This window comes from Ahaetulla prasina, chromosome 4 (assembly GCF_028640845.1).
Source record: "Ahaetulla prasina isolate Xishuangbanna chromosome 4, ASM2864084v1, whole genome shotgun sequence".
Taxonomy (NCBI): domain Eukaryota; kingdom Metazoa; phylum Chordata; class Lepidosauria; order Squamata; family Colubridae; genus Ahaetulla; species Ahaetulla prasina.
This window is the reverse complement of record NC_080542.1, coordinates 122,011,829-122,027,311: the sequence shown is the minus strand read 5'-3', so window position 1 is coordinate 122,027,311 and position 15,483 is coordinate 122,011,829. Positions and strand designations below refer to the sequence as shown.

The window sequence follows — 15,483 nt, the reverse complement described above, 5'->3', positions numbered from 1 at the left end:
CTTATGATTTATATTGATATATTGACCATCAATTGTGTTGTAAATGTTGTACCTTGATAGAGGTATCTTTTCTTTTATGTACACTGAGAGCATATGCACCAAGACAAATTCCTTGTGTGTCCAATCACACTTGGCCAATAAAAATTCTATTCTATTCTATTCTATTCTATTCTATTCTATTCTATTCTATTCTATTCTATTCTATTCAAAGCCCTTATTCTCAATATTACTTTCAAATTTTTTAAAGTAAGAAAAACTTCCACTTTTGGATTTCATGGGAAACCACCTAGGGCCATTTATAGGCAATCCTTGTTTAGTTTTGGGACTTTTTCATCAGTGTGAATGATTGCTAAACAAGGCGGTTATTAAACAAGGATTACCTGAATGGGGAAAGAAAGAAAGAAAAAAAGGCAAGATGGTGGCTAAAGCTTGCTATCAAAGCTCTGCCCTTTTTAAATATGTTTTGTATGTTTGATGCATATAAAAAAGGAATGGAGCTGATCACACAGTTCCAGCTTCCATCTTAACTTTTTGTAGCCCTACTCCAATATTGCTAGAATCACCTGAGAAACTTTAAAAGTAAAGGTTTCCTGTGTTCACTCTAGGGGACAGTGCTCATATCTATTTCTTAGCCAAAGGAAACAGGGTTTTCTGAAAACATCTCTGTGGTCATGTGACCAGCATGACTATATGCTAAGATGCACAGAACCATTCCATTGAAGTGTTATTTATTTATCTATTCATATATGCATCCTTTCAAATTGCTAGGTAGGTAGAGGTTGGGGCATGTAATGGGAACTCACCCTATTGCATGATGCTAACTCTTGAGCTCTTCTTTAATAGCAATAGCACTTATATACCACTGCAGTGCTTTACAGCTCTCTCTAAGCAGTATACAGCATCAGCATATTGCCCCCAACAATCTGGGTCCTCATTTTACCAATCTTGGAAGGGTGGAAGGCTGAGTCAGCCTTGAGCCTGGTGAGATTCAAACTGCCAAATTGCTGGCAGCTGGCTAGTCAGCAGAAGTAGCTGCAGTACTGCAGTCTAATCACTGCACCATGGCAGTTCTTCGCTTTAACCATTAAGCCATATTGTGTCCCATAAGAAAACTAAAAATATCCTGTTACTTTAGTTCATAACATGCTAAATAGCAAAGCCAGGTCAGCAAATAGAAAAGAACAGAAAAGAAATTTCCTTTCTTTTTCTATGATGTGCTATTCAAATAATATTAGCGCTTAACTTGATGAGTGGCTTACACAATTTGCTCAATGACTGAGCTCTTGCAACTAAACACCCAACTCCATTTTACCCTCACTAACATGTTTTTAAATAAGGCTATTGTGTTATATAAATCCCTAATTATATATCTACAGGAATAATCTTCTGCACTCTTTGTAATATCTGCAACACAATTAATTTCCTATTCTATTGTTATAGAAAATAAAACAATTGTAAACCTTGATTGAAATTTTCCATATTGAGAGGTTAAGGAAGGAACGGAATAATTATTTTCTATATATTGATTTCTATATTTGAGAGACTTTATTTAATACTAACTGCTAAGGAGAGGGAATGAGGGAAAAGAAATAAAATACTTGGTGGGCTACATACATAGCCAAAATTCTGTGCACCTCTTGGAACTCCAGCTACCAGCTCTGAAAGAAATGAACAGGCTAAAAGTTAACTTAATGTAATATTTTCCCATTACTCAGGATCTGCTGGTTATTCAGTTTAATAATGTAAGGGGATGTAAGTAACATTTGGACGGGAATATAACTATCATTAAATATAGTATTAATATCCATATGTGTGTGGGATGTTTAATAAAAACATTTTTAAAATCAAACTTCAAGAAACCTTAGGAACAATGTGTAAAATAGTAAGTTTACAAGAGCACAAGTGACATAGATACATTCAAACATACATTTGTATATTTTCAGTTCAAATAATCTGATATTTGATGAAGAATGTCCTTGCTTGCTGATGAGCCTTACTGATGATCAAACAATAAGATACAAAAGGCATTTCAGGTGTGTACTACTTCCTGATTTTATTTGTTCTACAGGAGGGGCACAATAGCCTACTTTGGCCTAAGTATATCTTATGTGGAGGACAGGAGTTCCCTTTTTTCTAATAAAAAAATTCGTGGATATACAATTATTTGGAAGTAATGAAACTAAGTGGAAGAACAAAACTATGTATTCACTGTGGTCTGTATTTATACAGAGCAAATGTTTGGCTTGGTTCTCATACAATCAATTGGAGAAAATATGAACCCTGAGGACAAACCATAATCATTGTGTTTTTGACAATATCCAAGCGAAAAACTGAACTCTTTCTTAACTCAATCTGCTATCTACCTGAGAAGAAAAGAGATCTACATCTATGTGGCTCAAGCACAGATGTTCCCATCTGGCAACTACAATTACTATCATCCCTGTGCTAAGAATAATGGGGACTGTAATCCAGCACATCTGGACTCTATTAGATTGGATAAGGTACATTGATGACTTTCAGAGCTTGATCTGGAAATCTGCAAAATATGGTTCAGGACAAGAATGACAAAATGATTAGTAGCTTCATTATACATCTGGAAGTTCCAAAATTTTGTAAATAGAATCTTTTTCAGGGGAAAATTCCATAAGGACTCATATTAACAATTTATTTATAGACTATACAAACAAGGAATTAACATGGAATGCTTAAACTGAATTTATCTTCCTATTGTTTTTATTGACACTAATGCCAGCTATCATCTCTGTGAAACAACATAGTTTTTGGTCTATGTAAAGCCTTACCTACAGTAGATACAAAACCACATTGCATTAATGTGGCTCACAAGTAATTATGCAGTCTTACAATTTAAAATTAATAAATGTCTTATTCTGAGAAGGAAAAATGTAAGGCTGTATTCTAGCTTGGATCATTGAACCAAGTTTGAGATAACAACTGTTTGTTAAGAGGTATATACTGGACAATGTGCATATGACTGTATTGCAAGTAAATAAATTGCAACCAGATCTGTCTTAGTAGCTTCTTACCTTCATGAAGATCTCCAGTAAATTCACCAGCAACCACTGAGTAACCTGTTTAAGAACAAACCTACAAAGATGAAACCTGACAAACAATCTATTTCTAAAGAGATAAGGATAGTCAGATCTATCCTCTTATCTCTGCAAGAAAAAAAAACCATTATAAATTAAAATATATAAGGCCAGTGAGTGGTAAATAATTTTTAGTATTTTAGGATAAACGTTCATTATACATCTCAGAAGCACATTACATCTACAACAGGGTTGCTCAATTTTGGCAAATTCAAGATATATGGACTTCAACTCTCACAATCACTCAGTTCAGCATGCTGGCTGGGGAATTCTGAGAGTTGAAATCTGCCCATCTTAAATTTGCCAAGGTTGAAAAAAACCAAATTACAGGAAATCTGCAGATTATAATGAATGTGATTTTTAAATTATGTATTCGGGTAGTCTTCAATTACTATCTGTTTCATTTATCAACCATTCAATGTTACGATAATGTTAAAAGTAGCTTTGCAATCAATGCTCACATTTGTTATTGTCTGACACTCATGATGGCCATTCATCCATTGCAGATTCACACATTTATGATTGTCCCATCTTCACATGGCCACATGATTGTCACTGGTGTGCTTAAACTAGTTTGGGATAGGCAGAGTTACTAGGGAAGGGAGAAACAAAATTGTATATCTTGGTCATATGATATTTTCTTTAACAATCAGTGCTTGCTTAATAATTAATTAATAACAGGAAGGAAGGCTGTAATCCCATTGTCATTTGGTTTTCCATTTAGTGAGGGGTTCCCAACTGTTGTCACTGTGAAAACTACTAGTACAAAAATATTCTGACAAAGTGTTTGAATTATCATGATTTTCAATATTTAAATTTATTGAAGTGACAGTTTATTGTTGGAGAAAGAACAAGCAACAGTTCATGTTTTAGAGTCATATATTCATATCAAAAGTGGAGCTGATAAGGCAACATCTTGATTTCTATTCATAACAATGGATATACTGTATGTACAGGTCTGATCTCAGCTTCTCCTGCTTAATCAGAACAAATATTTTCTAATATCAGATTTCTAAACAAGATCGGTGCCAGGAAAATCACCATATGACTTACCCAAATAATTGTCATCATATATAGAAGGGGCCACTCCAGTTTGCTTTTCCTGTAATAGTTTCCTTAGAATATTCTTGAAGGAATAATCTGTGATAACATCTGCAATACTGCTGGTGATAACCTGACCTGAGATTCAAAAATATAATAAGTTGTCCTGTAGGGCAACTAGAGTAATACAGGCAGCAATTATGTATTAGTTTATTATCCTGCCTTTATTACTTTATATGTATGGTGATCATACATAATACTCTTCCTCCTCCTATTTCCCCCCATCAGATCTGTAAAATAGATTGGATTGAGAGAATGACTTGCCCAAGGTCACCCACCCAATATTATTTTTTAAAATTATTTATTTATTATTAGATTATTATGTCATCTTTCCTGTAAGGTAATTCTGGGCAACCTAACAAAGATCCATTTTAATGAAGTAATTAACATTAATTGATAGGAACTATAAGGAAATTCAAGATAATTGCTGATTGCTTCATAGTCTATAAAAAAAATAAACATGAAGAGGGAAGTTTAGCTAAAGCAGCCTTAATATCTTGAGTAGAAATGGAATATAATACAATAAAAAATACAGTTTGATCTTTTCATTTTTCTCTTTTCTCTAATTTAGAATTCCATAAAATACTGAAACTTAATTTTGAGCCAGCAAAGTTCAACCACCTGCTGATTTAGCATCTAACACGTGCAGTAATCCTTTGGGATGGAGAAAGAATACATTACTGAAATAAGAATTTCTTGAAAATAAAAGACACTAATGTATTTCCTGCAATTAAGAAAACAAAATGTATGCATCCATCCAAGAACCAGCTCTAGCCAAACAATATAACTCCAAGCCAGTATCATCATGTTGTTCTAAAGTTCAAATATTTCAGTAAGCTCCATTCTCTCAAAGATGTATCTACCAATGTCTTGCCAATTAACCTCCTACATGTTATGGACTTCCTGCAAGCAAGAGTAATTATAGCATGAACTATGCAGTAAGAGTTGTTCTACATAGATGCTCAAATTTATCTTGCATTTTCAGCAGCTCCTGGATCTGTTGAGAACACTGAAGTTGGATGGATCCTAAGATCCTAAAAGAGAGGTAATAAATTTACAGAAGAAAGGACAATGAAAAAGCAGTTTATAGATGAGAGCAAAGTCAGAAAAATAAGGAGTGAGCGAAGCTGTGGAAATTCAATTTATTTAGACTCATTCCTTCTTCTATTCTCTTATACATTTATTTTTTTTACTTAATGGTTCTTTTTTATTTATTATTTATTATTTTATTATTTTATTTAATTTTTATACCGCCCTTCTCCCGAAGGACTCAGGGCGGTGTACAGGCAAAAGTAAAAACAACACAATATACAAATTAAAATACCTTTTAAAAACTTATTAAATTAGCCTGAAATTAAAATTTTCCATACTAAAAACCCCATTTAAAATTAATAAAATTTCCCCTTAAAACTAATTTAAGCCAGCCCCGCGCGAATAAAAAGATGTGTTTTTAGTTCGCGACGAAATGTCCGGAGGTCAGGTATTTGACGTAAACCCGGGGGAAGCTCATTCCAGAGTGCCAGCCGGCATTGTTTGGCGGACGGCACCCTGAGAAGTCCCTCTCTATGGGAGCGTACGGGTCGGTGGGAGGCATGTGGTAGCAGCAGGCGGTCCCGTAAGTACCCAGGTCCTAAGCCATGGAGCACTTTAAAGGTCATTACCAACATTTAAAGTGCACTCGAAAGCCACAGGCAGCCAGTGCAGCCTGCGCAGGATCGGTGTTACATGGGAGCCACGTAGCTCCCTCTATAACCCGCGCAGCTGCATTCTGGACTAACTGAAGCCTCCGAGCGCACTTCAAGGGGAGCCCCATGTAGAGAGCATTACAGTAATCCAAGCGAGAGGTAACGAGCGCATGAGTGACCGTGGATAAGGCATCCCGATCAAGGAAGGGGCGCAACTGCCGAACCAGGCGAACCTGGTGGAAGGCCCCCCTGGAGACGGCCGTCAAATGATCTTCAAACGACAGCCGATCGTCCAGGAGGACACCTAAGTTGCGCACCCTATCCTTTGGGGCCAATAACTCGCCACCAACAGCCAGCCGCGGCTGCAGCTGACTGAATCGGGGTGCCGGCATCCACAGCCACTCCGTCTTGGAGGGATTAAGCTTGAGCCTGTTTCTCCCCATCCAGACCCGTATGGCTTCCAAACACCGGGACAGCACTTCAACAACTTCATTGGGGTGGTCCGGGGTGGAAAAGTACAGCTGAGTGTCATCAGCGTACTGCTGGTATCTCACCCCGAAACCACTGATGATCTCACCCAACGGTTTCATGTAGATGTTGAACAGAAGGGGCGAGAGAATCGACCCCTGAGGGACCCCACAAGTGAGGCCCCTCGCGGTCGACCTCTGCCCCCCTGTCAACACCGTCTGCGACCGGTCAGAGAGATAGGAGGAGAACCACCGATATACGGTGCCTCCCACTCCCAATCCCCCCAACCGGCGCAGCAAGATACCATGGTCGATGGTATCGAACGCCGCTGAGAGGTCTAATAGGACCAGGGCAGAGGAATAACCCCTGTCCCGAGCCCTCCAGAGATCATCCACCAATGCGACCAAAGCTGTCTCCGTGCTGTATCCGGGTCGGAAGCCGGACTGGAACGGGTCTAGATAGACGTCTTCATCCAGGTATTGGGGTAGCTGTCGCGCCACGGCACTCTCTACAACCTTCGCAACAAAGCGAAGGTTGAGACTGACGATAATTACCCAAAACAGCTGGGTCCAGGAGGGCTTCTTAAGGAGGGTCTCACCACCGCCTCTTTCAAGGCGGCAGGAAAACCCTTCCAACAAAGAAGCGTTGATAATCCTCTGAGCCAGCCTCGTGTCACCTCCTGAGTGGCCAGTACCAGCCAGGAAGGGCACGGGTCCAGTAAACATGTCGTGCCGTGAAGCCTCCCCAACAACCTGTCCACGCCCTCGGAGCCACAGGGTCGAACTCATCCCAAATGGACTCAACAAGACGTGCCTCCTCTCCCTCGCTTGGATCATCCCAAATTCGATCCAGACCGTCCCTCAGCTGAGCGATTTTATCGTATAGATAACGCTAAACTCCTCGGCTCGTCCTGCAAAGGGTCATCCCGCTCCTCCTGATGTAGGAGAGAGCGGGTGACCCGAAACAGGGCGGCCGGGCGGTTATCTGCCGACGCAATGAGGGTGGGGGCGTAGGGGCGCCTCACTTCCCTCATTGCCACTAGCTACGTCCTAGAATAGGTCCTAACTAGTGTCCAATCAGCTCGAGCGACTGGACCTCCAGGTGCTCTCCAGGCGTCTTCTCCGGCGTTTCATCTCCCTCAGCCCCTCGGAGAACCACGGGGCCGGTCGAGATCTACGCCGGGTCAGAGGCCGCAGGGGCGCGGCACGGTGCAAGGGCCCGCCGCGCCTGTTCCCATGCCGCGACCAGTTCCTCAGTCGTGCCGTGGGCCAGATCCTCAGGGAATGGCCCAAGCTCCGTCAGGAACCTCTCAGGGTCCATCAGGCGCCTGGGACGGAACCACCGTATAGGTTCCGTCTCCCTGCGGTGGTGAATGGCGGTTCGGAAGTCTAGGCGAAGGAGGAAATGATCCGACCATGACATTGGTTCCGTTACTAAATCATCTAATACCAGATCATTTAACCACTGTCCAGAGATATAAAGCAGATCCAGTGTGCCTCCCCCCGTGTGCGTAGGGCCATCATTTACTCGAATCAGGTCCAAGGCCGTCATGGAAGCCAAGAACTCCCGAGCTGCCGTCGATGACGAGCCAGCTGATGGCAGGTTGAAATCCCCCATGACAATAAGTCTGGGGGACTCGACCGCCACAGCAGCAAGTACCTCCAACAGCTCAGGCAGGGCTGTGGTCACGCAGCAAGGAGCCAGGTACGCGATCACCAAGCCCAACTGATTCCTATAGCCCCACCGCACATAAAGGGATTCACAACCGGCAATCTGAGGAATAGTGGCCTCCCTCGGCTCTAGATCCTCCTTGATAACAACCGCCACCCCCCCACCCCTACCTTGGACCCTCGGCTGATGAAATGCTCGGAAACCTGGAGGGCACATCTCAACCAGGGGGACCCCTCCCTCTGGGCCCAACCAGGTTTCCGTAATGCCCATAAGGTCCGCGGACTCCCCCTGAATAAGGTCGCAAATCAGAGGAGCCTTATTAACCACGGACCGGGCATTACATAACATCAGCCGAAGATCCAAGCTCTGAGGATCACGACCACCCGAGGAACGGGTAGGGACAGAGGGGCCGGAGCACGCGATCGCTTTCAAACATCGAACGCGTGCTCCCATAACTCGCACGGCCCTCCCCGCCATATCTGCCTCTCCCCCTTACCGTACAGATCGAACATCCCTCTAAACCTGGAACGTCCTCCCCCCCTGCCTCCGGACAGGATGGAATAGTGTCGCGAACTAGCGCAGGGGCTGGATCCCTCCCCGACGGGTTTTCCCCCCCACCCGTCGAATCCCTCCCCCCCCTTAAAAAACCCTTAACCCTTTTTTGCACTGTATAGACTATTGCTTACCCTAGAAAATAATAGTATAGTTGGAATGTATGTATATATGTATTGTATCCACCCAACGGATGTTGGAAAATAAAAGGATTAAAGGATGAAAAATGTTGAATGGGAGTAATAACGTGAAAGTATAGCAACTCCTGCCCTACATTATCTTGATATAACTTGTACTTCAAAATATATGAATGTTATGAACCTGAAAAGATACATAGGAGCAAAAGATAATACATTTGTTTGCAAGTCTAAAGAATGTACATTGACATGAAAAGAGTATCAATAGTCTTAGCTAAATCTCCAGTATAGCTAAGTAGAGTTTGTAAAGTTCTAGTCTGAAGACCTGGAAGGCAATTTATATGCAGTGTCAATTTTTTTAAGGGTAGTTGGACCAAATAGTTTGATTTAGAACAATTTCTATTTCTTAAATTCACTAACCGCTAGCAGATGGGAACAGAATTGCCAATATTGGAAGTACATAAAAGAAAGGAGCTATAGACAGTGATAATCACCTATTTCGAGTAGTCATTCACAAAGCAGTTGGTGTGATAGGACATTTTTGTATTGAAGAGCTGGTAAACCCATGCAGTACAATAATAGTTTTTTCTCTGTTTTAATATATGGAAATGATACATATATTGTTTATCTTGTCACAACAGAGCAGAAGAAAGTACAGGCCTTTTTTAGGCCTTTTACTAGTACAGAATACAACATAAAATGTTTCAAGAAAATTTCATAATTCAAAGTATAATTCTGAATTCAGATTTTGCCAATTTACAGAGATATAAAAGAATGTATCAAAATATGCAGTCCTTTGAGATTGACTAAGATGAGGTGGGAATTATTATACAGAAAGTATGGCAAATATCTCATCACTGGTTCTGCTGATACTTCACTTCCATTTTCAGATTTTTGTTAATGAAAAAGATGAACATACCTTGCCAGTAAAAACTGCCAGGTCCTCCTAATATGAGTTCTCCATTCTGTACATAAGACAGACAACAGCAGCAATAACACAAAATTAATAATGTACACCAGATACTAAAATCAAATACATAAGAATCATCCAAACAATTAATATTATTAATATTACAATTATGGCCAGGGTAAAAATATGAGCGATTCCCCACTGCTTGGCTGTTACTGAATACTATAACCAAATCTTGGGCTCCCCATATTTGCGGGAAAATCGAATCCCTGAATGGCTTTTGCTGGCTGGAAATCCTGAGAGACATAGTTAATGCACAATTCTAGATACCTATGCTATAGTATATATGTTATTGCAATTAGGGCCACTGCTGAAAGGGATATTTTTTGATATTTTTTTGGGAATGACAGAGAGATATTGAATAAAACTGAAATGAATGCTGTAAAATTTAGTATCCAAGAAAAAAAATGGATTAAAATAAAGTTATAAATATTGCAACAATATTGAAAAATGGCAAGACTGCCAGGTATAGATGGCATAACTGCAGAAATTGCAGATATATATACATTTGATGTATATTTAGCTTTGGAAAATTACATAAGAGCACAAACGTGCCTACCGTTCCTGTCCTATTGTTTCCTTTCATTATATGCAATTAATATAGTTATTACATACTTATATATGTATATATATATATGCTTATATATTATATAGTTATTTTCATGCTTATGCTTATATATACTGTTGTGACAAAATAAATAAATAAAATAAAAAAAACAAACAAACAAACAAATAAATAAATAAATAAAAATAAGTGTGTATGCAGACTGCTTTCAAACCTGACAATAGAAAGAATATCAGTGTTCAATACAAAATGCAAAAATTACAGGAGGGCTATTACATTTTTATCTGAACCTGGAAAAGTATTTAGGGAATTCTGGTCAAAAAAGTAGTCAAGGTAACAAACTGATTGATTTTGTAACCAAACTGATAGGCTTCTGCAATGCAATGCAATGGGAATAAGATACTTAAGAAGCATTGTGGTGACACAAGAAGAGAAAAGATCAAAATACCCTTCATGACCCTGAAGCAATATGGAGTGATTACAAAAATGAGTGACCAGCATGAAAGAACTAGATTTTGATGGTTTCATAATATAGAATAGATATATAAGCATACAATTGCAAAATGAAAGAAGAATGAAAAAGGAGATTATATTTGGATGAATTAATGAGATCCTCAAAAAGAATGAGGCAAGAAGTTCAAAAGAAGAAAGGAATATATAAAGTTGTGCATAAACATGATGGAACCAAGAATAGAAAGACATGGAAGGGTATAATTAATTAATTATACTCGACCTCCGAACCTTCAAGCGGGAATTGAAGACTTTACTAGCCTAAGTGTGTTTTAATTAATTTATTTATAATTTTAAATTTTAAAGGGTTTTATATCGGTCTATGACCGTTTTAGTTAATTAGGCCTATTAAATATTTTGTTTTAAATTTGTGATTTATACTTTGTATATTCTGTGTTTTTAATATGGCTGTAAACCGCCCTGAGTCCTTCGGGAGAAGGGCGGTATAGAAATTAAATTATAAATAAATAAATAAATAAATAAATAAATAAATAAATAAATAAATAAATAAATAAATAAATAAATAAATAGATATGAATTAATATTAGTATATCTTTTCTCTCTCCCCTCCTCTCTCCCCCACTCTGTCTCCCCCCATCGTGTTTTGATCCCTTGCTGTGGTTTATGTACATATTTGTTTAAATTGTATGTAAATACATTTCTAAATTGCTTTTATTACACAAATCATCCTATTGATACAAAAGAATCTTACAAACTGAATAATTACAACAAAAGTAACAGCAACTACTGCAACAATTGTACAGTGCACTCTACATGGGGCTGCCCTTAAAAGAATATCCGGAAGCATCAGTTAGAACAAAATATGGTAAGGGGGGCAGTTATGGGTGCCAGTCATTTGGCATTATGTGACACTTCTGCTCTACGAGCTACATTGGCTACCACTATATTTCTGGATGCAAATCTGGGTGCAAATCATGGTGCCTGTGGTTACTTTAAAGTTGGCTAAAGCCTGGCATGGAGTCACCTTTCCCCAATAGTGTCTACTTGTTCTGTTAGATCTTGCAGGAGAGGCATGCTCCAGGTCTTTCCAGCATAGTTCAATATGGTGTGACCCAAGAACTTTTTATACTATGGCTCATACCTTTTGAAATATCATTCCTCTGACATTAAGTTTGCCCTGACTCTGCTGACATTTTAGGAGGAACCAAGGAGGGTATGAGAGTTAAAATATAATGTCTAAACAAACAAACAAACAAACTTGGCTTTGCCATATAGCCTGGGGCTCTGGCAGTGATAGTGAGATTGTTTCATTATTTATTTGAATGTAGAATGTTATGTTTAATAGCAACATCCATCTAACACACAAGAGAAATAAAAATATCTCTGTCATGTCATCACAGTTTCATCCAGGACTGCTTCCACCAACCAACATTAGCTTGTAACTACATGATGTAGGCTTCAATTTCGGTTCAGTTTTGTAGCTAGAAATTGTAGTTATTGTATTATGTTTTTGTTTGAATGAGGACAATAAGCATTAAAAGAATGTTGTTTTTACTAGCCCTGTCCCTGGCCAAAACTTCATCTAATATCAATGATGGATGAGTAAGGACCTTGTCAACAAAACTGCCTGTTTTTATTTGGACTGTTAATCAAATGCAGAATCTGTAACTGATTAATTTCTTCCTTTAAGAAAACATATTCTCCCTTTGGTGCAAGAAGAAAATTGCACATTTCCCATTGTTTGTTTGGATGCCTGCCTAGGATTAGTATAAGAACTGGATAGAAAGAAAGCCAGTTTTTAAGAGTCTTTGAATGAAACTTGAATTTTTTGAGTCAATACAATGTGGTTGTGTGTGTTATACAAATATTTTTAAGATGAAAAATGCTGAATTGCAGAAGAAAGTAAATACGAGAGTGAATGTGAAAATGGTTAAAAAATCCATCAGCCAGCCAACCAGTCTGGATGCTCACCTTATAAAAATCTAAGCTGAATCCTGCTTGACAGTAACCTTGACCCTCAGGATCTGGGTTGTCTGAAGATATCAAAGAATGAACACTGAGTTAGTTTTATATTATAAATTGATTCAAATGTAATCATAACTAATAAGGGGGAGTTAAGCTTCAAATGCAAACTTCAAATTTTTTTTTTATTTTTTTTTTGCCTGTTTTCCTTATAAAGTTTTATTTTTACAATCATATCAAATAGTTCATCCAATGTACAGTTATATACAATTAGTCGGGCTTGCCCAGTCACCACCCCCCTTTTTAACACTCTTCCCTCTTCTACCTTCTTCTACTTTCCAAACCTTCCTCTCCTTCTCTTATCTACATCCTCTCCTCCCTCCACCCTACACCTTCCTTCTCCCTCTTCTACCCCTCTTCCTTCCTCTTCTCCTCTTTCCTACCTCCTACTCTCTCTTTTCTCCCTCCCCACCGTTCTAAAATGGTAACTGGGCAGACCCGACCCTGCATTAATTATATTTATACATCTTCAATTAACCCTGTACATTAACCATCACTCCATCTCTGCCAAACCCCCCAATTCCCTCCCCTTACCCCCACCCCCCACCCCGACTTCCCAGAACAAAATGCAGGGTATCAAAACTAACAATCATAATCTAAAATAATTCCTAAATTATAATCTCTAGTCACACCACACTTAGTCACACTCTCAATTCCCCTCTCCTTCAAAAGCTAACAAAATTTCCTCTGAAGTAATTAATTGATTCAGTTCTTCTCTTTGATTTTCTGTAAGCTCACAAATATTTTGTTGTTGTAAATATCTTTCTATCTCTATATCATCAATCATATCCCTAGTATACAACTTACTATAATACTCTAGAAATGCTTTTTTAATCAAATTCTTTTGATAAACTTCCTTACCCCTATATTCTATTTTATCAATCATTCGTGATTTCTGTTTTTTCCTTATTAAATAGGCAAGCCATCTTCCTGGCTTATTGGCATTATTAAACGTATCATGTTTTACATATTGTAAATTAATTGCTACTTGATCTGCCATCAACATGTTAAACTGACCTCTTAATATATTTATTGATTCTTTTATTTTACTATTTCCTGGGCTATTTATCAATAACTGTTCTTTCTTTTTAATTTCCTCTTCCAATTCCTTTTTCTTTTTCTGCAATTTATTTTTGTATTTAATATTCATTTGTATAAGATTTCCTCTCATATAGGCCTTGCTAGCGTCCCAAATCATCTCTATAGATGTTTCTTTTTTCATATTCATAATAAAAAATTCCTTCATTTGCTTTTTACATTCATTTACATTTTGTTCATATTTAAACAAATTCTCATTCAACCTCCATGATCTCCTAGCCTCCTTTTCCCGATCAATTTCAATCCAAACTTCAAATTTTTGTGCTAAAAATTAGGTAACAATTGTGGAAGAATTCTAGATCCAAAGTAAAGTAAGAATAGTGACAATTAAATGATAATGATCATTCAAAACCAAGTGTGTGAGTTTTGATTAAAAAAACATGAATCTAAGCAACAAGTTTATATTTGGAAGATGAAAATGAAATCCTTGGTTTGGTTTATTTCTACATCAGTCTGAGCTGGAGAAAAGATCTTGGATTGTACACATTTTGGCTGCAGTCCATCATAGCTAGAGAGTCTGCAAAAGGGCCAGAATAGTCAAGATGGCAGTTGCAATCACATGATCAAATTGCCAGTGCTTTTTTTACTTCTTTTTGGCATATAACAAGCATATAAAACAGAGACAGCTGCTGTTTTGACTTTCTGAGCCTCTTCTAACTCTGTACAACCTGATATAAACAACTGACATTCATATATGATAAATATCTTCATGGGTGCACTGAATAACAATTAGAAGACTTGCAGCAATTGTGCAATATTTTGTTAATTTGGTGGTTTCCCATTCCATGCTTTATAACTTCCTTGTTCACAAACGTAATTATCTTTATTCAAAGTTAAGGAGTTAACCGTTAGTTCTACAAAAAGAGATAGAGAGAAGGATGACTGTATCTCTAGCAATCAGCTGCTTTTAACATTTGGCTTCTGCTGATCAAGGTCTGTTGGCCATATTGAAAGTTCTTTTAAATCAAGCCAGAATTAACTTATCATCATTGTAGCACCAGACTCATCATTATTCTTTTAATGAAACATAAAAGCAACTATATATAATTACATGTCTCTTTATAACCAAAGCTTTGGACTCAGAACTACATGCCTACATTGAATATATGAAAATACATATGAAAACTATTTTACGAAGTTCAGTTTTTACTACTCAAAGAACTTACTATTACGACAAGGAGAATATTCTGCATAGGTAGTAAAATTCTGAATAGCAACATAGCAGGTACCCACTGGATCCTTTTCAGGAACAGCCTTCAGAGTCCTCCAATGATATAAGGGAGCACAAGCCTATCAAAATATGAGTTGCACAACAAAACATGTTTAGGTGTTTGGATTAGGTTTACAGTACAGTAATTTGTGTAGTTACAAATTAATAATTTGTGTAGTCATTTGTGTAAAAAATACAGATGTATTCTTTATAAAACCAGGTTTATTGCTTTCTGAAGTATTGACACTGGACTGTCAGCAAGATATGTATTTCCACATATGCTGCCCTTTTTCTTGCTCTGCTCTATCCTTCAATCACGTTTAGGAGCAACTTTCCTTCACTTAACTGAGTTAACTAAGAGGATTTCTCCTAAATTCTCATTTATTAGTTGTAGTAGTCTGAAGAGTTATAATTTTTGAAAAACTT

At 38.0% G+C, this 15,483-nt stretch overlaps 1 protein-coding gene across 3 annotated transcripts in view; it reads right to left on the bottom strand.

Annotated features, from left to right (window-relative positions):
- Window positions 1-15,483, bottom strand: part of ITGA8 (integrin subunit alpha 8) — a 173,433-nt gene that overhangs the window by 106,107 nt on the left and 51,843 nt on the right. For all 3 annotated transcript variants that reach the window (XM_058179912.1, XM_058179911.1, XM_058179910.1), the window contains exons 4-9: window positions 15,014-15,137; window positions 12,699-12,760; window positions 9,641-9,686; window positions 4,161-4,286; window positions 3,045-3,089; window positions 1,615-1,658 (exon numbers count right to left, since the gene is read on the bottom strand). In XM_058179912.1, the coding sequence (XP_058035895.1) occupies window positions 1,615-1,658; window positions 3,045-3,089; window positions 4,161-4,286; window positions 9,641-9,686; window positions 12,699-12,760; window positions 15,014-15,137 (447 nt within the window). The remainder of the gene's footprint in view (window positions 1-1,614; window positions 1,659-3,044; window positions 3,090-4,160; window positions 4,287-9,640; window positions 9,687-12,698; window positions 12,761-15,013; window positions 15,138-15,483) is intronic.